Below are 22,878 nucleotides of genomic sequence, written 5' to 3'. Positions count from 1 at the left end.
GCTGGTTTTATATTTCTGCTGGGAAGTGCCCTTCAGAGAAATGATGCTTCTTATTCCATGGCTAAGGCTTTTGTGAGGAACATGGTCCAAGAAGGATGGGAAGTTAGAGAAGTGAAAAGTCACTCGTCCTACATAATTCCAAGAAGAAAGAAAGGATGGAGGATAAGAAGAATGTATATAGTTCTTACAACAAGCTGGACACTAGATAGGGCACTGGTATTTGCAATCTCATTTGATCCCCACAGTGAGATCAGTTTCATTACTCCCACTTTACAGATGAGAAAATGGAGGCTCAAAGAGGTAAGGTCCTTTGCCTTCAGACAGTAAGTGCTTTGTCTGGGATTCGAGCCTGGTTCCACCTGATAAGTCTTCATGCTTTGCATTAGGAACGCTACCACTAAAAAGCTGATGGAACACTTCTGGAGAGATGTAGTCAACATTTGGCAGGAGTGTGAAAACTGCTCTTCCCTTTTGGCCAATGGTTAATCCTTTTTTTGAGAATTCATCTTCATAGATAATTCACAGCACACAAAAAGATTGCATGGGGATCCTTTCTCCCAGCATTGCCCATAACAGCAGTGGAGATACCCAGAGCATCCCATTAATAGGGAGTAAGAGAGTCAATTATGGGGATTCGACCAAGAGGATGCTTCTTGGTCATTAAATCCGATAATTTAAGGAAAAGAGCAACATAGAATGTGTTTATGGTATGATGATGGATGATTAATGCATTAAAACTTTGTACATCAATTACAAGTAAAATATACTTGGATGTGAAAAGTAGTAAGCAAAAAAAAAAAAGAGGGCAGGAAACACTTGTTGATTTTTGTATTTTCAATAGTAAGAAAATTGCCAAGCAGCACTCCAATATCAGATTTTTTTTTTTTTGCGGTACGCGGGCCTCTCACTGTTGTGGCCTCTCCCGTTGCGGAGCACAGGCTCTGGATGCGCAGGCCCAGTGGCCATGGCTCACAGGCCCAGCCGCTCCGTGTCATGTGGGATCCTCCCGGACCGGGGCACGAACCCGTGACCCCTGCATCGGCAGGCGGACTCTCAACCACTGCGCCACCAGGGAAGACCCCCAATATCAGATTTTTAAAAGATATACACAATATATAAAGAGTTATACGGTCAAAGATGAAAAAAGATATGCACACATGAAGAAATTGTGTCATAGAGTGGTCAGAGCATATCAGGAGTGAATGATGTTGAAACCTACAGTGAGCCCGCAGAGATTTCACTCCTCCCAGGAATTTGGAGGGTGAGGAATAGGATGGGGGAATCTCAGCATCTGGAGACCTTCATACAGAGACCTAGCCTCTGCCCACACTCTCCACCCTACTTCCACACTGCATCCCTCACAGTGGCACAAAACCATCTGTGGTTCAGCCTCACCTCCCTCGTCCCTTTGCATGCCCTTCCCCCTGGAGCAATTCTCTCTAGCCCATCCACAATCTTTCTTCACCTCCCCTCAGGCTCCCTCTCCAAAGTTCCTGCTTCTGTGAACCCTCTCGTACTATCTCCCACCCTCACCCCACCCCACCCCACCTCATCCCCAAAAACCAGCTCCTTCCCTCTGCCCCCTTAGTGCTGGATTCCTGCTCCAAAGGTTGTATTTCAGGCATTGTATTACAGCATCCTTTTTCCTGCCTCCTGTCCCCTGCAGGCTGTGAGTACCTGAGGGCAGGGGCTGGGCCCTCTGGGCAGGCTCAGCATCTACCAGAGGGTCTCTGTATGCCATCTGTGACACTCCCTGCTGAGAGCCCCACAGGGACTCCCAGGACACTGCATGGGATGAGGGCCATGTCCATTACTGGCATTCATGGTCCTTTCCCAGTACACATCCTCACCCCATCCCTGCTCCCTGTGCTCCAACCTTGAACCCCACCTTTGTCTCTGAACACACATGCTACCTGGAGTGTTTGTCTGCTTTGCTTTGGGGACACCTCCTCCTCATCCCCCAGTGCCCATCCTGGGTGCAGTCTTTTCTGAGAAGCCCTTCCAGACCACCACTCCCCTTTCTGGGCTGGGCCATGAGCCTTCTCTGTGCCCCACAGCCAGGCACCTCCATGCCCAGCACCTACCCCACTGTGTCTGTTTCCTCAAGTCCAGGGTGTGGATCAGGGGCAATTCTGCTCCTTACATGTTTAATAATCAAATGGCCACAACACAGAGAAAGCTGAGTAAAGCCGCAGCTCTGGTGGCTAGCCTGGAGGGTGAGTGATTCATGCTGGGTGTGCTGCTGGTGTCAGCCCAGGAGTGACTGGCCAGCTAGTGCCCACCTTGTGCCGGGGTTAATGAACCCTGGACCCCGTGGCTCCCAGAGAGCAGCTCTTTCCCGGGGGGATGGCGAAACCACAGGGTCCTGCCCTGGGCCTGCTTGCCTGAAATGTGAGGGGGCCATGGCAGGCCTTGTGCTAAACATCTCACAGCCAGGGGTCAGCAACAACTCTGCAAGGCCAGCCAGGGAACCCCTGTAGAGCTGCTGGCAGTAAGAGTTTCCAGATAGTACCTGAGGTGCCCCTGAGGTCTGTTTTTTACCACTGTTGACCACTGTGTCAAGCCAGCCTGGAGTGGTAAAAGGGGGTGGGGGGCTTTGGAGTCAGAAAAGTCTGCATCTGACCTTGATTCTGACACTTATCAGCAGTTTGATTTCAGATAAGTTACCTATTTTCTCTGAATCTCAATTTCTCTGAGTCTTGCTTTCCCCATCTGTATAATGGGCATAATAATACCTAAGTTACAAGTTTTCTAAGATTAGAGAATACCGATGGCCTGTTAGTGATGCTCATTCCATTATGACCATTCTTACTTAGGAATCGTTTCTTTGTGTTCCAGTGGAGGCCAAGCCATGGATTAACTCCCTCGCTGGGAGGCTCCTGATTATGGGAGCTGGGCTGCATGTTACCTGTGCTGTCACCAGCCCATGTCTTTGTGTGACAGTGGTAGCTCAGTTGCAGCTAAGCTTTGAGGGTCTGGTCAGGGGAACTGCTCCCTGGCCATTTTTGGCAATGTGGAAGTCGGTACACATACCGAGATATAAAACTGGGTCCCTTCCCCAGAACACCGTGAGTTCCTATATTTTGTTGCTGTTGCAAAAACCACAGAGGTGTGTGCTAGCCAGGAGTGCACGGACTGAAATCAGAAAAAGGAAGTGAGGAGGGCCGTGGGAGGTGTTGCCCCACCTGCCTGGTTCCTGCCAGTCAAGTCCCCATCTTAGTCTTCAGGGGAATTCCTAAACTTCTGGAAACAACCTGAGCTGCCTCCTTTTCCTCTTGAGTCATTTGAGGCAGGATGTAGGTCCCTGGCCTCTGCTGTTCTCTGCCTGTGGGCACTCTGAGCCCTTGGCTGATGTAAGAGGTGGTGTCACTTGCTAACTGGAGGGGCGTGGGACTGCACCAAGGTGATCGCTGGTCCTTGCCCTAGAGCTGGGTGTCAAGGCTCTCAGGGCACCTCTGGCTCTGCTCACCCCTCCGCCCTCCCAGCCATTGTCTGCAGAGCTGCTGTTTTCCCACCTGCCCCTCCTGCGGTGTCCCGCTGCACATGCTCTTGTTTTCACCCTGGAGCCTCGCTCCTGGGGACAGCATTCCTGCTCCTGGTTTCTACTCTTTATATTTGAGATGACCAAATCCTCACTTCCAGTCCTGTCTCCATGCACTCCTGGGCCCACACCTCTTAAGGCCTCAATTTGGTCCACTCAGTGTCCTATTGTCCTTTCAAGCCAGCTCCTTGTGAAAAAACTCGATATTGGACAGACTCAGTGAACAGGCCAGCAGGGAGGTGATGCAGAAGAGAAGTCAAGGACTCCAGAACACATCCACAGAGGGCCTTGTAGGCTTACATTCCCTCAGGAAGTGCAGGCAGATTTCAAGAGCCTCGAGGCAGCAATATGCACAATGGGGTAGGGTGGGGTGGGGCATGTATGATGGCTCAAGGTGCCACTGTGAGGCCCTGGACATGGCCTCACATACATTCACATGCTTAATTCTTCCCACAACTTTACGAGGAAGATTTTATTCCCATTTTACAGCTGCAGACACTGAGGCTCTGAGAGCCTAAGTCAATAAGACTGCAGGTTAGAAAGAGAGCTAGGATTTGAATCAGATCTGTCTGATGCTGCTCTGGGGTCAGCCTGCCCTGGGTGGGGAGAGGTTGAGACAGGTCTAGCCAAGTAGTCTAGGCTCAGGGCTGTGGTGTTATCTTACTATGGAATCAAGGCCAGAGGCTGCCACACATCCTAGACTCATAGGGCCCATTTCCTGATGCGCTGAGCTGGCCTGCTGGTGAGCTTGGCACTCTTCGGACCTGCCCAGCTCACAGTAAACCCAGGGCCTGCTGTCTGGCCTTCAGACAACAGGGTTTCCTGGGAAGCAGGAGAGACCTAAAGTTAGTCCCTCACTCTCTCCCTAACCAGCACTGTGACGCTGGATGAGCCACCCACCTCTCTGGGCCTCAGTTCTCTAGGCATTGCACACTCTGGGATTCTTTAGCAAGGCACCCTTCCGGGGACTTCCAACATCTTCCCAGGCCCCCACCTCTCCTGGGGACACATAGGCATCACCTGGGACCTTGTAGAAAACACGCCTGCTTGGGGCCCACCCAGACCAATTAAGTGGTAATCTCTGGGGACCAAGGTGTGCAGCCAGGGCTGGTGATGATGGCTCTATTTCTAAACTCATCAGGTGGATTCTTCATCTCTCTGGATTACCTCAGAGGTCCCTTTGCCTCCTTGTTTCCAAGGTGATCCTTCTGACTGGAGTGCCCGTCACCTACATGTGGGGTGTGTGTCAGGCCCCCAGCTTGTCTCTCTTTTTGTCTTTCCCTGTTCTAGGCCTGGCTTATGCCAGCCAGGAATAACCTTTCTAGATCTGTGCTTATCACATTGTTCTTCTTTTCCAGACTTTCAAGATTTCCTCATTATCTAGAGCCCCACGTCTAACTGTGTCAGCCTACGTGACTCGGCTAGAGTGTGATTTCTCATCATGCCTGCACTCAGCCCTCCCCTGTCTGGAGAGTCTGTCTGCTCTCACTGAGTTTGGTGCTGTTCAGGGTCCTCATCTAGCTCTTTAGTCTGGTTTGTGCAGATCAAGTTGGGATGTTAGTGAAACCCCCTTTGAGCAGTAGCCCCAGCAGAAGGAGCAGGGGAGGCAGGGGGACGCTTCATACCGGCATGTTACTGACGACTTCTTTGTCTTGGGACCCATCGTCCACAGTTTCACGCCCACTTTTTCTTCAATGTATTCTCAGATGCAGAGGCAGATAGGAGGGTGCATCTTTTATCCACAACCCCAAGTACGGCTACTCCTGTGCCATGTGCTCCTAAGAAGGTGCAGGCTAACGTGTGCCTGCTGCATGGAGCCACTCAAGCAATGAGGGTGGAATTCAAACTACGTGGGAAAGGCTGGCTGGTGGAGGGCTCTGCCAGGCTTTTTCTAGCATTGTCATGCTGCTAAGCTCAGAAGTGGGGCAGAGGTCTCTCCTGTGCATCGGCTGTTCAGGAGCGAGACGCAGACCCAGTGGGCATGCCCAGGCTGCAGAAAGCTCCTCCTGCGGTTCTAACACAAGCTCTGCTGTTTCTCTTCTTGCCCCTCCGCAGACAGCAAGGGTCGTTTCCACCTTTTTGCTATTGTAAATAATCATGCTTATAAACATGGGTATACAAGCATTTTTTGACTCTTTTGTGAGGGGTATCCTTTTACTTTTTATAATTGAGCCATCTTGTCTATTATTTCAGCCAATTTGACCAAATGATCATTTAATAAATACAGTCGATGCTTGAAAAACCTGGGTTTGAACTGTGTGGGTCCACTTATATGTGGATTTTTTCAGTGTAAATACTACACCACCTATGGTTAGTTGGATCCACGATGCTGAACCATGGATATGGAGGGCCGACTATAAGTTACACGGGGATTTTCCCCACGTTATTCAAGGGTCAACTGTGTACTATTTTTAATTGGATGGAAAAGTGGATGGGAACTTGGGGTGCAGCCTCCACCCTTGACCAACATGGAGACTGAGGCCTGGGAGGGCCTCCAAGTGAGCCCCTATCTGAGTGTGGCTTCTGTTCACAGGAGATTTGATCCTGGCCCCAACCAGTGACATTCTGAGGAAGGAGGGGGGGGAGCTTAAGGAGGAGCACGTTGGCTTTGCAGTCAGAGACAGAACGTGCATTGTGGCCACCTGGGGAAGTGACTGACCCTCTCCGAGCCTAGCTTTCAGCACCTGTAAAATACTGCCCCTGTTTGTTTGCGCCCTCATGAGGCGTTGTGTGAAGATAAGGTGAGATGATACAGAAATCAGGATGCAGAGCCATAGTAAAGTAAGCTTTCAGCAAGTGGAGTTATTATACAATTAAACGTGTGGGTGTAACCCTTTTGTGCTGGATAGAAACAGGTGAAGGGACTAAACCCTTAGCCTCTAGCTTCTCTATTGGTGCTCTTTCCACCTCAGTATGTTTGTTTGTTTTTATGTCAGGTTGATTGACATGTGATTTACAGACAGAATATTCTACCCTTCTTAGTGTGCCCTTTGGACACAGGTACACAGTTGTGTGACCACCACCACGGTCAAGATATAGAACATTTCTACCACCCTTTTGCCCTTTGGAGCCATCCTCCTACCTGAAATCCCTGGCAACCACCAATCTATTTTCTGTCCCTATAATTTTGCCTTTTCCAGAATGTCGTGTAAATGTGGTAAGGCAGTACGTAGCCTTTTGAGATTGGCTCCTGTCACTCGGCATAAGGGCTTCGAGACCCATCCGGGTTGCTGTGGGTCAGTAGTGTGTTCCTTTTTACTGCAGAGAAGCATCCCAGTGTATGGAGATACCTATTTGTTTATTCATTCACCCCTTGACAAATATTTGGGTTGTTTCCAGGTTTTGGCAGCTATGAATAGATCTAACATTCATGTATAGGTTTTTATATGAACATTAAGTTTTTACTTCTCTAGGGTAAATACCCAGAAAGGTAATGGTTGGGTATATGTTTAACTTCCTCAGAAATTGCCAAACTGTCCTCCAAAGTGGCCGTACCACTTGCATTCACAGCAGCGAGAGTGACAGTGTGGTTGCTATGCATCCTTATTCGCACTTATGGATTTTGTTTGTTTTTAAAAGACATTCTAATAGGTGTGTCCTGGCATCTCAGTGTGGCTTTAATCTACATTTCTCTAATGCTAATGTTCTTGTCCGCCTCAGTGCTTCTGATTAACTACAGTAGGCTGTGGAGTGAACAGAGCATCCACATTATTGCAACTTCCACCCACCCCTCCCCCTTTACACTTGCTTTTTTTTAACTTTTAACTTGTAAGCTCTCTTGTTAATGTGTAATGGTGGGGAAGAAGGAAGCAAGCCGAGCCCCACCTTGCACATGTTTTTGGAAGAAGATCGGTTATTTTTTTCTGAGAGAACTGACACAGGAGCAAGAGCATTTGGATCTGCTGACATACGGTGAGGAACTGACTTTTGAATGGAAAGGAAAACAGGTCATTTACAGCCATACATGGGAAGTTGCTGTTCTGTTCTGTATCATCTGGTTTAGAGGCTCCCCCAGCTCCTGGGCCTGGGGACCATGCCTGTGATACAGATGGCAAATAGGTATGCCTCTGCGCTGGGTGTGTACAATCCAGAAAGGGTGACAGTCCTATACGCAGACAAGAAAAAGGGGGGACTTCAATCTTGAATTTTATCATAGCAACTCTTTGTCACTAGGTCTGAGCTTCCCCACAGAATGCACTGAGTCCCAGGTTTCCTCTGACCTGCCCCGTTGGAGGGTGGCTCCACACAACTTCTTGCTCCGTTTCCTCCAGAATAGCTTCCTTGCATCTTAGCCCCAAGGGCTGCTAAATCACATCTCATATCCTGAGACTTTTACCCATTGGCAAATCACCCCACAGGAAGTCAGGGATGAGACAGTCAATCAGATGTGGGTTTAGCGCCCAAACATCAGTAACCCAGCTGATTCTTCAGGCTCCAGATGTTGCCCTCCAGTGCAGCAGCTGTGAGCAGGATGGCCTGGATGTTTTGCTTCTGAGATATTACAAAGCAGAGTTCGGATGATGCTATGGATCTGTGCAGGATAGGTGGGTTGGGAGAGAGGATGGGCAGTGACCCCCAACCCCGGGGGCCCGCATGGCCACTTCCAGCCCCGGTGTCCCAGAGGTCATAGGGAATGCCCCCTCTCAGGTCACTGCAGACTTGTCATCTGGCTCCCAGCGCACAGTGCTCAGACAGGGGAGCACCTGGCCCGCACCCCTCACCACACACAACCCACAGGCTCTCAGTCCACTCAGACACCTCTCCAGCCATTCTACACTGACTCACTGGCCCGCATCTCTTCTGTGGTCAGTGTGTAAAGCCCAGAGGGTGGAACTGAGATCACCAGGGCCATTTCAATGAGAAGAAATTTAGACTCAGAGAGGGGAAGTAACTTGGTTAAGGCAGTACAGCAGCCAAGCTGGGACTCCAGTCCTGTAACTCCCATTCTGGCCTGCAGCTCCCCTCCGCCTGGGGGCTGAGTGAGTGGGCAGGTACCTGCACAGCTGCCTGTCTCTCGCTGCTGTGTCCAGGCTGCAGAAAGGCAGGGCCTCTAGTCGGCCTGGTTGGGCATGCGGAGGAGCCATGACTAAACTGGGCTACGAGCCACATGCCCTGAACCTGACCCAAACTGGGAAACAGCTTGCAGGCACAGAGCAGGGCCTTGTCTTTCCCTGGAGACCCCTGGAACCCCAAGCAGCCTCCAGACCTCTCATCCTGCCAAGGCCATCTTTCCCTTCACCCCTCCGCAAACTTCTACTTATCCAAAACACTTTTAGTGTGGTACCTGGCCAAGCCCCTCCCTCTTCCCTGGGCCCCAAGCAAGCCCTTTTTTGAGTTCAGCCTCCGGTGTGCAGTGCTGTCTACAGACCCAGAGTAGACTCTGCTTTGGCTACCGACTCACAATGGGACCTTGGGCAGGTCATTTCTCTGCTCCGAGCCTTAGTACCATCTGCAGACAAGGGCTGATAGATTTGACATTGCTGGATGGGAGGAAGATTAAGTGAAGGGATGCAGGTAAATGCCTGTACAAAGGAGACTCCAATAAATGCCGTCCCAGAGCACTGACTTTATTCCCTGAGGGGTCCCATTATTAGCCCATTTCACAAATGAGGACACTGAGGCTGGGACAGGTTTTGTCACTTGGTCTAAGCCCATTGGATTCAAACTGGAACAGCCTGGCTCCAGAGTCTGTGCTGGTGCCTGCACCTGTTTACAAGAAGACACTTTTGATAACAAGTGAATTAGAATGGTTTCTTCTTGCCATTCTTTATGCAGCCCTGAGAGGCTACTCCCCATGTCCTTCCTTTTACAAACAAAACCGAAGCAGGCCTACAGAAGGACAGGAGAGGGGATGGCCACAGCTTGACATCTGAGTCATACAACTTCTCCACGGGATTCACGGATCCCATTTTGTTAGAAATTCTTGTTTTTCAAAAATCTGTCTTTTCAAGGGAACATGATTCAAGTGTCTCACTTCAGTAAACATGGCTTCTTAACTTCAGAGGAGATCTGAGGGGCTCTGATATTTCCCGAGTGTCCAGCTGTGTTCCCTAGGAACACATTTTCGCGTCTTGTGACCCAACACTCACTTTGTCTTCTCACCTGCTTATCCTAGAAACGTGGTGTGTTAGCAGGCCCTCTGATTCATTTTATTGAATGAATCGGTTAGTAGCACCTGCTGGTATAGCCCCAAAATGACTTTTATGTAATAGAAACAAGCTTAGCTTGGCTCCAGCCACCATCCTGTGTGTTGGGATGTCTGTGCTGGACTTGGGCTGGCTCTGTTGATGATGGGAATGTCGGTCTGACTGAGACATAATGACTTTCAGAGTCTGGGGAGAATCCAAGTAGAAAAAGAACTTGTTTAGAAGAGGAGTCTGGGCGATATACAGCGAGAGATATGGGTGCCATCAGTATAGAGGTTCATTCATTCACTTATTCATGTATATGGTAACAGTTTATTGAGCATCTACTCTGTGCCAACCCCTGATAAAGGTGCAGTGGTCTTCTTGCACAGAGCTAACATTTAGTGGATATGTGGCTCTCAGGGGTAATTAATGCCGGGGAATAGCTGAGATCTTCTACAGTAAACTTTTGAAATGAGAACATGTGGCACCTATCTGAAACCAGAAAGCTGTTGTGGGGAGTCTGGAAGGACACTGAGCAGCAGACAGACAGAAACACATCCAACAAAATACGTAGTGAGATACAACAAAGATGCCATTGTTTTTTTTTCTAATTAAAAAATTTTTTTAATTATATAAGTTTCAGGTGTACAATAGAGTGATTCACAATTTTTAAAGGTCATACTCCATTTATAGTTTTTACAAAATATTGGCTATTTTTCCCGTGTTGTACAATATATCCTTGTAGCTTATTTTATACCTAATAGTTTGTATCTCTTACTCTCCTACCCCTATATTGCCCTTCCCTCCTTCCTGTCCCCACTGGTAACCACTAGTTTGTTCTCTGTATCTGTGAGTCTGCTTCTTTTTTGTTATATTCACTAATTTGTTTTATTTTTTAGATTCTACATATAAGTAATATTATACAGGATTTGTCTTTTTCTGTCTGACTTACTTCACTCAGCACAATTACCTCTAAGTCCATCCATGTTGCTGCAAATGCCAAAATTTCATTCTTTATTTATGGCTGAGTAGTATTCCATTGTGTATATATATATATCTTCTTTATCCATTCATCTGTTGATGGACACTTAGGTTGCTTCCATATCTTGGCAACTGTAAATGATGCTGCTATGAACATTGGGGTGCATGTATCTTTTCGAATTAGTGGGTTTTTTTTTTTTGATATATACCCAGGAGTGGAATTGCTGGGTCATAGGTAGTTCTATTTTTAGTTTTTTGAGAAACCTCCATACTGTTTTCCACAGTGGCTGCAGCAATTTACATTTCCACCAACAGTCTACGAGGGTTCACTTTTCTCCACATCCAGGCCAACATTTGTTATTTGTGTTCTTTTTGATGATAGCCATTCTGACAGGTGTGAGGTGATATCTCATTTGTGGATTTGATTTGCATTTCCATGATGATTAGCGATGGTGAGCATCTTCTCATGTGCCTGTTAGATGCCATTGCTTTTTACCCATTAAATCAGAAAGAATTAAAAAATGGTAACTAAGGAAGTGTGGACTCTGGTACATGCTTGATAAGAAGACTGTACATTGATGAGGTGTTTTGGGAGAAGCTGTTTGGAAATATGTGTCCAGAGCCTAACATTTTTACCTCTCTTTAGACCAAGCTATTTCCTTTTAGGAATGTATTGCAATCTGGTATTTAATCATGAATATATGGAAAGGCTTAGACATGAGGCCTATCATCACAGTGTTGTTTATAGTAGTGAAGCATTGGAAATGACTTAAATGCCTAAATGTAGGGGATTAGTTAAATAAAGGATCAACATGGTTCTCCAGCCACCACACACCATTAAACATGAAGATGTGGAGGATCTTTAACAACATGGGAAATAGTCACAATACTTTTCTGTGACATAAAAAAAAGTTATGAACTAATTTATGAGGAAAAAAATGGATTGAGAGAAGATATTAGCGATTTTTAAAGGCAACAAGGGATCAGTTTCTAAAACGTATTCTCTCAAAGCAACAGGAAAAAGATAGGCAAGGACAAATAAGCAAAGGTTATGAGCAATCATTTTTCAGAAGAGGAAATCCAAAAGGCTATGAGTCATATAAAGAGATGCTCAGACTCATTAGTAAGTGAGAGAGAAGCAAATTAAAATGAGGGATCAGGACTTCCCTGGTGGTGCAGTGGTTAAGAATCAGCCTGCCAATGCAGGGGACACGGGTTTGAGCCCTGGTCCGGGAAGATCCCACATGCCGTGGAGCAACTAAGCTCGTGTGCCACAACTACTGAGCCTGCACTCTAGAGCCTGCGAGCCACAACTACTGAGCTCATGTGCCACAACTACTGAAGCCCGCGTGCCTAGAGCCCGTGCTCCGCAACAAGAGAAGCCACTGCAATGAGAAGCCCATGCACCACAACGAAGAATAGCCCCTGCTCACTGCAACTAGAGAAAGCCTGCACACAGCAACGAAGACCCAACGCAGCCAAAAAAAAAAAAATGAGGGATCACTTTACTTCAATCTGATCAGGAAAGCAGGGTGATGTTAAGCAGGGGTATAGAGAAGATGGTAGAGGAACCTGTGGGGGGAGTGTGGCCTGGTGCCAGCTTTCTGGAGGCATCTTAGTTGATGGTACTTGGTTGAACTGAGAGACATACACCCTTGACTCAGCACTCCCACTCTGGTGTTTATACCCAGAGCCAGTCACATGCAGCCCTATAAGGGGAGTCTCGTGGGAATGTCCAGGACAGGATGGAGGGCAGTCTGAGAAGTCTCAGGCAATCTAACCATCTACTGCGGAGCAAACAAATCAAATAGGCACGTGATGCCCACTGTGTAACACGGAGCAGCGGTTAGAAGAAATGAGGTTGACAAATATAGAGCCACGTGCTTGGGTCTGAGGTCATAATGTTGAGTGAGACAGTAAGCTGGGAAAAGATGCAGAAGGTCGTTTGGGGAACTTAAAATGATGCCTTCAGAAATCATGTTCTTGTGCCATGTTTTATAAGGACTCGTGCTATCAGGCAGGTGGGCTGGGTGGGGTGGGGAAGACGGGACTGGGGGATGAAGAGCCAAGGGAAGAATGAATAAACCATCCGTGCTGGAGAAGAACCTGGTCCTGGTCAGGAAAGAGACCATGCTGAGACTGAGAAATGTGAGGCACCCCGCCACCTGTCCCTGAGGGTCAACCCCAAAACGGAAACAAATAAACCCGCACCAAGTCCCAGACAACCAACCAAAAAAAGCAAAAGTACAGATAAAAAGTTTGCTTCAACAATATTATTAAACAGTATATTCGTAGATAAAAGCCTGAATATCAACAGTCATTTTTCTGGATATAGGCCTTGATATTCTTCCTGATATTTTTTTTTCTTCCCAATTTTCAATGCTGAACATACATGGCTTTTGTATAAGAAAATGACTTCTGCAAATGAAGTCTGAGAGCAGTAAGCATGTGTAATAGAAGAAGAGCCAAGGGACTCATGGAGTTTTGTACCTAAAGGGTGAGAATGTTCCAAAGAGGGAGGACTCATCTGGCCACGTGACCCTCAGTTAACTCCCATTCTAGCCTGCAAGGGGTGTGTGTTTGGGCTAAAAATAAAGCATGACACACCGGCTGCAGCTGCTTAGCCCAGAGCAAAACACCGGGAGACCCACCTCCGTGTCCATCTGTCTGTTTGCTGTCCCTTGACTGGTGGCTGTCGGTTGCTGGCAGGATGCTGGGATGGACCCCTGTGTGGTGACATCGTGGCCTGGGAAGGCTTCTTTCAGGGAACCTGGACACTCTGGTCCCTGCTGGGAGTTTCTTGCACTCCTGACAAAAAAACAACAGGCAAACCTTTGCTGTTCTGTGAGTCAGTCCTGACATGGCTACAGAGTATGACAATTGAAAAGTCAAGGACACAAATAAAGGTACCTTCTCAAGGTTACCTATCTGGCAAATCAGCCTTTGGCTAGTTTCATGGTGTACGTCCCTATCCTCACGCCTACTGACCCTGGGTCCCCGGCTTGTACACAGTTACTTTTGCGCGCACTAACAGAGAAGTTCTTCTAAGCTAACTTGGGGGTTTAAAGAGTCATTTTGAGGACAAATTCCTCTAAAAATATTGAGTGTGAAGCAAATGTTGCTGAGAATGAAGCACTTACATCCTTTTCATCTCATGTGGTAGAAGGAAGTTAAAATAGAAGATACAGAATTACATGCCTCTACAAATATTGGTGGGACATTTACACGTCTATTCTATTTACTCAGCCTTTTTAAAGAGGAGCAGTGTCAGGTAATCAAAAAACAGCCTTTGGTGTTAAAGGCTTGCATTTCAACTAGATGTCTCACTACCCTGGTGCCTTTCGGTTCAGTCAATTTCCTTACTTACATAGAAAAAATAGGAATACCCATCTCTTTTGTGAGAGAGTCTGTGTAAAGAGCCCAGGATGGTGCCTGGCAAACGTTAGACTGTCAATATGAGTCACATCTAAATTGGAATCTCTTTTTTCAGAAGTGTTCCTTATTTTAGTCAGTTTCAGATTCTTAGAGGAACCATCTGCAACAGGAACTGGACTGAATGAGGATGGTACCTTGTCCCACAATCAGTTTCATCAGAAAGTGTTGTGACAGGACTGTTCATTTTTCTTTCTTGTTCTGAATTCAGATCTGCTCTGCTGAGGCATGGAGGCAAAAGAGGTCTCAGAGGCTGAAGACAGAGCTGAGGATCCAGGTTCTGAAAATAAGGGCCAGCCTGATGTTGCTCAGCCTGATTTCCCACCAGGAGGGCAGACCCCTGGCCCCACTGCCCTCTGGGAGATGCTAGAAAGGAAGTTTCTGGAATACCAGCAGTTGGCCCCCAGGAGCCCAGCTGAACATCAGAAGAGCCTGTTGAATCTTCTCCCACTATTCCTAAAGGTTGGTGTTCTCATTTTTGAAACTTTAGAAAGATGATACAGCGCTCTGGGGACACTTCTGGGATGACTGGAAGCTGGTGTCAGTAGTTTTAATATCATCACAAGTGGTCTCTGACTGGTTGCTTAGAGGAGAGTGTTGTGCTATTTAATAAAGGTAGCAAGCAAGACTCATCTCCAGGGTGAGGACGGGCTTGGAGAGGATGGACAGTTGGCTCTTCAGTACCATTGTCTCTTTAGTTTAAAAAAATGATATTGTTTAACAATGATATTTTCAATCCCAGCTTGGGAGCCAGAGGAGAAACCTGCACCTTCGGGAGCTAGAAAGGCATCTGTGTCCTGACATGTGAGTGGCAGGGTGGCTGGTAACCTCAAACACCAGTAATGCCAACACCAGGGCCTGGGAGAGCCGGAACATAAATTGTGCCACTAATGCAAACTGAGGTGTAATCCATGGGAGCAGCAAAGCAGTGCTCCCTCCCCTGGTTGCAGACACACAAGAGAAGTTCAGCCTGTCCACTGGGCTGGCACTCTGACTAGTGGCAGCTGGTGACAGTTTGGGTACAAGGGATTTCCTTTATTGTCTTGGAATAAAGCTCCTGCCAGTGAGGTCTGCCTTATAGCTGAAAATATTGAAGTCTAATTGTGGAGCTGGAAATGCATCTTTTTATGAGGACTTAGTTTTTGCTTGACTATTGATTTTGAGTTGTTAGTAAAAAACCATGTACCTACATTCAAAGTACAGAGAATATGAGATACTTTTCACATTTGAAAGTAAACTAGAACAGATGGAGGCTTTGCAGGTTTTTATTGGGAAACCCCTTTGTTAATATGTTTCATCTCACTTATTAACCAGGAATACTTAAGGATTTCCAAAGATGACTCAGAATTTTCTTGGGATCATATTTATAGGATGCATGGAATACTTAAGCATGCCTTTCTGTAAAAAATTGCCAAGTAACTTATTGTCCGTGAATTCATTGTTTTTCTCCATATTTCGGATTCGGATACTCCATCCATCCCATTTCACAGATTGGATAACTAGGGCATGGGGAACATACTGGAAAAGAAGAACTAGCTAAGGAGAGAGGGCCAGGTTTCTCCTTCCCAGCCATCCCTGCTCTAATGACCCCAGCTTCTGGGAGGTAGCTTTGTCTCACCCAGTTCTCAGATCAAATCTGCCTTATAAAAGGAAAAATGTGAGCATTGCCCGCCCCCCTCCCCAAATCACTGGGAAGGCATATGGGGTCCAGCCATTGCACTGTATCTTTTCCACCCCTCTGGGCAGCCCCAGCTCTGATGAAAGGACTCTGCATCTGAGAGCCAGGGCTTGATACTTTCTTGCCTCTCTCCAGATTGTTGATTTGATAATTCATTCGTTTGTTGTACAAATATTTATTGAGCTCCTATACTCTGTTCTAGGGCCTGGTGCTATGAAAGTAAGGAAGACAGATAGAGGTTTTACCTGCATCTGTCCAGAGCAGAGGATAACTGACTAGCACCCAGAATGTGTTCTGTTTGGCTTGTAGGGGTTAAAAATGAATTAGTGCCATTTTTTCAAAGTGGAAACTTTTCAGGTGAGACTTAGACTTCAGATTTCTCTTGAAAATGTTTGTAGCTGTAATACCGATAATTGGATGGAGATGGTTAGGGGCACCTCTTTTAAACAGAAGATGGTCTTGGTCTCTCAGTTTACCCTAGTCCCCCACTCCCTAATATCTTTCACCCAACCCATATCACTCATTTATGTTATCTGACCCTGTAGGCACTGACCTCGTGGATAGCAAGATGTTCCTATTATAACTGAACCTTGGTATTGGTCCATGTTTCCCAAATCCTTTCCTGGTAACAGGAGGAACAATAGCCCTATTGCTGAATACATGGGCTTTAGAGTCAAACAGTAGGGCTCCAGTCCCAACTCCATTGCTTATTAGCTGTGCATCCTCGAGCAAGCTACTAAATATTACTGAGCCTCAGTTTCCTCATCTGTAAAGTGGAATCAATACCAATTTGCTGGGAGAAGGTGAGGGTGAGATCAGATGAGGATTGTAAAGTCCACAGCACATGGAAAGCAGACATGATCCCCATCACCTTTCCACCAACCTCCTGGAAACTGACTGCACATGTGCAGTTTGAGATCCTGTCACCATGATTCCCCAAACTGCTGATAAAATCTGCTATGTTTTGGATCCCTGGAGCCCACCTCTGATGAACCCTATAGAGGCAGATTATTACAGGCTGTTTATCATTTTCTTAAAATCTGTATCTTTTATTAAGTCCTATATGTTTACAAACCTGTTGTTCTTATTAAGTTCTGACTAATAAACCCTGCCAGAACCACAGCCCTCAGGCTTCTTAATTAAGAGCTGGTGGCAGAAAGGAACATGGGGAAGGTGGGAGGTTTTTGGGGGGTTGTAGTGCAGATAAAATCTGAGCTGTAGATGAAGACTGAGGACAGCCATTGGAATACAAGTCCCTGTGTTAGAAGTCAAGCTTGTAACCACTCTGTTCTGAATTTTATACCCATAAAACAGAACTCCTCAAGGTTGTCTGCAGAGAACCCCTTAGAAATATCAGGACTTAAAAAAAAAGTCATGCCGTCTCCCATGGCATGTGGCCGATTAACGTCTGATTCCTCCAAACACACAGCAGGGGATGAACTTCTCCCTTATCCTGTCATCGTTTATACATAAATCTGCATCAACTATGAGGCAAACACAAAAGAGGGGCTTGGTTGGTTCTATAGTAACTTCTAGCCCCACTGCCTCCCAAGTTGAAGAAACACTGCAGTTGTTAAGGAGTAAACCCACTCAACATTTTGGTGGCTGTCTTGGTGATAAGAAGTCTCAGGGCACTGGAATCCCAGCAGGGAGCTGCCCTGAGGGGATGACTCAGAAATGAAGTTCTCACTGGCATCTGCAGGCTCTCCTCCTCTACCAAGCTCCATCACTCCCTTTCCTAGGTCAAAGCCAGGGCAAGTGGTTACTTTCACTGATGATAGGTAGTAATATTCACCAAGCTCTAACTAACTAAGCCAGGCATTTTGTTCCATGCTTACAAGCCCTTATAATAACCCTGTGAAGTAGGTGCTATTTCTATCCCAGGTTTTTTTGTTTTTTGTTTTTTGTTTTTATCCCAGCTTTATAAATGAGGAAAGGGAGGTTTAGAGATGTCACATAACTTGGCCAAGGTCAGCCAGCTGTTAGTGGGGAGCGGAACTTAACCTGGGCAGTCCACCCAGGCTCGTGTTGTTAACCATTGCGTTCCCTCGGGCAGTGCTGAGACTCATAGAACGGAGCACATCTGGTTTCTTTCCCTATCTCATGACTCACTGGGCAATGGCTTTGCCTGGCTTGTACCTATGTCCCCTTTCATACAAAAAGAATGCCACCCCCTGCACGTGGGCTGTTTGGATAGCTGACTCCAGGATGTTGCAGACAAGGCCAATGACTTCAGAGTAACCACTCTGAAGTAACCAGAGTGCAGAGCAGTGCTTGCAGGAAGGATTCAATTGACTGCTACTCTTTCTCTGCCAAGAGCCTTGGGCTTTGGTCTTTCTAGAACCCTTCCTATCGTAAGATCTTACACCAAGAGAAGAAGGCATTCTGCTAGCAAGCATGGGTAGGTCCTGTTGGCCTTCAGTTGAGTTTGCTTTGGGGGAAAGGGGACCACTTGGGTCCTCTCGTTGCATAGAGATATTGGGTAATAATAGATGGAGAAAACTAGAGCTACAGATGTAGTTGTGGAAGGTTGTTCTTAGAATATGTACTTTGAGAGAAAGCAGGCAGCAAGACAGGACACCCTTAGAAATTAGTGTAAAATTCCTCACTGTCTGGGACAGACAACCTGGGGGGTGGGGCTACATGGGAAAAAAAGGGAATCTGTGGATGTGGTAGATTAGAGATACTGCGGATGGGTTCACACTGCTCCCTTCAAGAGGTGACATCTATGTCCCCTCCCCTTGAATCTGGATGGGTTTGTGATGACTTGACTAATTGAATAGGGCAAAAATGACATGTCTGGGCTCAGGCCTCAAGAGACTTGTAGCCTCTCTCTGTCACTTGAAATACTCATGCTTAGAACCCTGTTTCCATGTTGTGAGGAAGCCCAAGCAGCCCCGAGTAAAAGCCTATGTGGAGAGAAACCAAACCCACTGACCTTGCAGCTGCACTTGCTGCTGAAAGTCAGCACAACTTGCCAGCATGTGAGTGTGCCATGTTGCAAATGGATCTCTTAGCCCTTGTTCGCTGCCCCAGCTGAGTGAAGCAGAGAAAAGCTGTTCCTGCTGAGCCCTGCCCAAATTGCAGATCCATGAGAAAAATAAATGATTGCTGTTATTTTAAGCCACTCAATTTGGGTCCAGTTTGTTATTCAGCAATAGATATTCAGAACAGTAGGTAACATGGACAGGAATCCATTTATTTCCTAGTGTGGAGGGATTGCAATTAACACTAAATCAGTTGTACTTGGAGATGAGTGTATTTGTGTGTGTGTGTACATGTGCATGTACACAGGTGTGTATAGCTATTCTTAGGCTAACTGCCTGGCCAGTGGTACAGAGTTTATACCATTGGGTGTGGTCAATTATTCTCATACAAACCCAGCATGGACCCAACTGACTATGGAAGAGAGAGAAGTAACATTAAATGTAATAATAAGGATGACCAACAGTTATTTCCAAGTGTGGTATCCAGAGGGCATGGTGAGGGTAAATACCCCTTCTTGTCCATCCCTGACTCTAACCCACTTCAGAGTGGGGCCTGCAGTATGGTTTATTTCCTCCTCAGGGGAAGAATATTTGTGTTATGTTAGTAAAGTTTTGATGCATCACTTTTTTTTTTTTTCTGTTTACAAAGGAGAGAATCAATTGTGTCACATTATCAGCGGAAACTCATGTAAAGTCTCTGAAATGTTTTGAGTTCAGTTAAAGGCCAAGCCACCAAACTCTGAGGCAATGAAGAAATAGTAATACTGCAGTCACACTTGAAAACTAACCAAATTCTCTGTCATTCAAAGCTGGGGTTTTCTCCCATCTCCCCTAGAGCTTCTGTCTTCCTTATGCTCTGGAGACCAGAGCATCATTTTCTTTCTCTTTCTTCCATGTGAGGGGCCAGCCACAAGGCATGATGGTGCGGTTTAGAGAATATAAGTAAATAAAAGTTTTTTAAAATATTGAGCAATATTCTCCCAGCATGAAAATCCCAGTTTGGGAAAAAAATTAGGTCCTTTCAAAAGCTGCCTTAACTCTTTGGGGTCTCCACGGTACCATTCAGTAAATGATTGCCTCTGTGCATCAAACAGCACCCCAGTGGCCTGAAAGAGTTAATGGGGCCTCCAGAAGTAGCCATCATGGTCCCAGGAAGGAGTGTGAGCCTTGGGAGAATCTGGCTGAGCATACAATTACTGTTCAACTCACAGTGGCCCGATTTGCTTTATTGCAGAATGCCTACTGGAGTCCCACTGCTCAAAGATGATCTTGGTGCCTCTGAGTCAACTGCCTGCAAATTGGTCTTTGAGGGGTTTGCCACTGCAGGGAGGAGGCACAGGAATTTGTTAGGAAGATATCATAGCAGATATGAAATCAGTCCTGTGGAGGGAAATAATGTTACCACTGAAATTCCCAGCCAGAAGGACTGACTTTATCTCTCCAGAGACTAACCTTTCTAGGTGATAGCTGGTTTCCAGGTGGTAGCCATACATTTCTTAGACATGCACATGCTACTTGGGTATGTGTGAGATAACTCAGCTCTTTACTCTGCTGCTTAACTGGTTCTCTAGGATTACCCTATGGCTCAGCCTCTGTTTCTGTAAAGTGGGAATAATAATAATCCCAATCCCTATGCAGATTAGTGGAAACAATGCATGTCAGTGCTTGGCCCAGCATTTGGCACAAAACCAGCACTCCGCAACACGTTCGGCCATCGTTCTGCACACTGTGGGTCTCATAATCATGTGTTTGCTTATCATATATTTGGTGAAGGTCTACTATGTATAATAGTGTTGAACATTCACCTAGTATTTCTGTAGTTCTAGCTAAGTTCTGATGTACTGCTTTTTTTTTTTTTTTTTTTCTGTACGTGGGCCTCTCACTGTTGTGGCCTCTCCCGTTGCGGGGCACAGGCTCCGGACGCGCAGGCTCAGCAGCCATGGCTCACGGGCCCAGCCGCTCCACGGCATGTGGGATCCTCCCAGACCGGGGCACGAACTCGTGTCCCCTGCATCGGCAGGCGGACTCTCAACCACTGTGCCACCAGGGAAGCCCTGATGTACTGCTTTTTTATTTACAAAGGAAAGGTGCGACTATGTTCGTTTATAGGGCAGAAAATTTTTAAGTGTTTCAGATACAAAGTTTTGTTCAAATCAAAATACCCAAGTACTCACCACCCAGATAAAAGAAATGAAGCATTTCAGATAAACTAAAGCCACCTGTGCATGAATTCTAGAACTCATTCCCCTTCCACCCTCCTCCAATGGTAACTCCCAACCTGCTGAATTATCATGCCCTGTGGGAAGTGATATATAGAGAGACAGCAAGTTAAAGAAGTTTATTACAGTATCATTCTAAAATACCTGTGAGACTATATGTAAATTATACAGTAATATGGGTGTATTTTTATAACCATAAGTAATATTATTGTGTAATTTATGTGTAGTCTCACAGGTTTTTGTAGACTCACACTGTAATATACTGTTACAATTTGCTTTTTCTACAACATTCTATTTTGGGGATTTATCCATATTGATACAGCTCTATTTCTTTTTCTTCTTCAGTTCTATAAGATATCCTTATATAGATATGTCACAAATTATTCATTCATTATCCTACTGATGAACATTGTTTTTCCCAATCAAAAATAACACTGCATGAATATTTCTTGTTCACGTCTCCTTGTGCATGCGTGCCAGCATTTCTCTAGGGACTATACCAAAGATTGGAATTGGTGGGTTTTTGGATGTGTGCCCCTTTAACTTTATTGGATTACGTTAAATGCTTCTTCAACGAGGTCTTCTAAGTGACACTCCATCATAGAGTATGGGGGTTTCATGGTTCCTCACCTTTATCCACATTTGATATTGTCAGATTTTTCACTTTTACTAACCAGGAAAGTATAAAATATCTCCTTGCAGTTATAGTTTGCATTTTCCTGATTATTAGTAATTTGCCATTTATCTTTCAATAAGTTACTTGTTTCATTTGCCCATTTTTTAAAAATCAGATTTTTTTCTTATTAATTTATAGGAGTCTAAATACCAGTCCTTTGTCAGTTATATGCATTGCAGATATTTTCTCCCAAGCTGTGGTTTGCCTCCTCATTTTGTATATGGTGTCTTTTCATATAGAGAAGAGTTTTAAAGGTTTTTACTTTTAAACAAATGTAGTAGCTATTGCAAGGAAACATATAGAAAATGATTTCCCTTTGGAAATTTTATGTGTTTCTCACCCCTTCTAGAAGGAGGATCTCAGCTTAAAAAAACTTGGTCAGGCCTTTGGGCAGGAACATAATTTAATATGGCTGCTGAGTGGGAGCAGTAGACAGGAGTCCAGCAAAATTACATTTCATAGAGGCCACTAATTGGCACAGCAGCTTACCTTCCTGGTGGGAACCTGGGATCAGGAATTGCCAGGAACTCAAGTCTGGGGCCGAGGACAGTCACTCCACTCTGTACTCAGCCTGTGACAAGAAGGGAGAACAAAGGGAAAAGGCTTGCATGAAAAGCAGATCTAGGGATAGGATTACTACAGAAACTGGGAGGAAATTTTGAAAAGAGTCTGGCATCCCAAGCAAACTGTAAAAGACTTCTATTAAACAGTATCCTAAACAATAAGGGGAAAAAGTCTGAGGAAAAAGATGAGCAGATGGGATAGAGATTAAAGGGACAGATAAGAAAGGATTTTAAGGAAATTAAAAAGAAATAGGAGATTAAAAATAATGACAATGACTTGGACTGGGAAAGGATTTCCTAAGCTTGGAACTAAATCCAGAAAGCAAAGGAATGGACTGAGAAATTTCATTTCATAGGAATTTCAGATTTCTGTACAGCAAAACCAAACGATACGAAATTTAAAGATAAAATGACAAATTTGAAAAAATCGAGATAGTACTATAGACCAATGGTTAATGATTTTTATATATAAAGAGATTTTTAAAATAAATAAGAAAATAGTGAAAACTCCAATAGGATAATAGGCTAAGAGTAAAAATGGACAATTCAAGAGGCATGAAAAGCATTCATCCACTCTAGTTATCCAAAGATTGCAATTGAAATGAGATATTTTTCCTTCTACAATGAAAAAGCACCACAGTGCTTAATGTTGGCATGGGTGGAGAGAAATCAG

General features: G+C 45.6%; 1 protein-coding gene across 1 annotated transcript in view; it reads left to right on the top strand.

The window, feature by feature from the left end:
- The window catches only part of WDFY4 (WDFY family member 4), a 276,626-nt gene that overhangs the window by 4,977 nt on the left and 248,771 nt on the right, over positions 1–22,878 (top strand). The window contains exon 2 of the mRNA XM_081247758.1: positions 14,294–14,544. Within this exon, the coding sequence (XP_081103884.1) occupies positions 14,311–14,544 (234 nt within the window). The 5' untranslated portion in view covers positions 14,294–14,310. The remainder of the gene's footprint in view (positions 1–14,293; positions 14,545–22,878) is intronic.

This window comes from Mesoplodon bidens (assembly GCF_964165515.1).
Source record: "Mesoplodon bidens genome assembly, chromosome: 1".
Lineage (NCBI taxonomy): Eukaryota > Metazoa > Chordata > Mammalia > Artiodactyla > Ziphiidae > Mesoplodon > Mesoplodon bidens.
The sequence above is the reverse complement of the archived record's forward strand: the minus strand, read 5'-3'. Positions and strand labels throughout refer to the sequence as shown.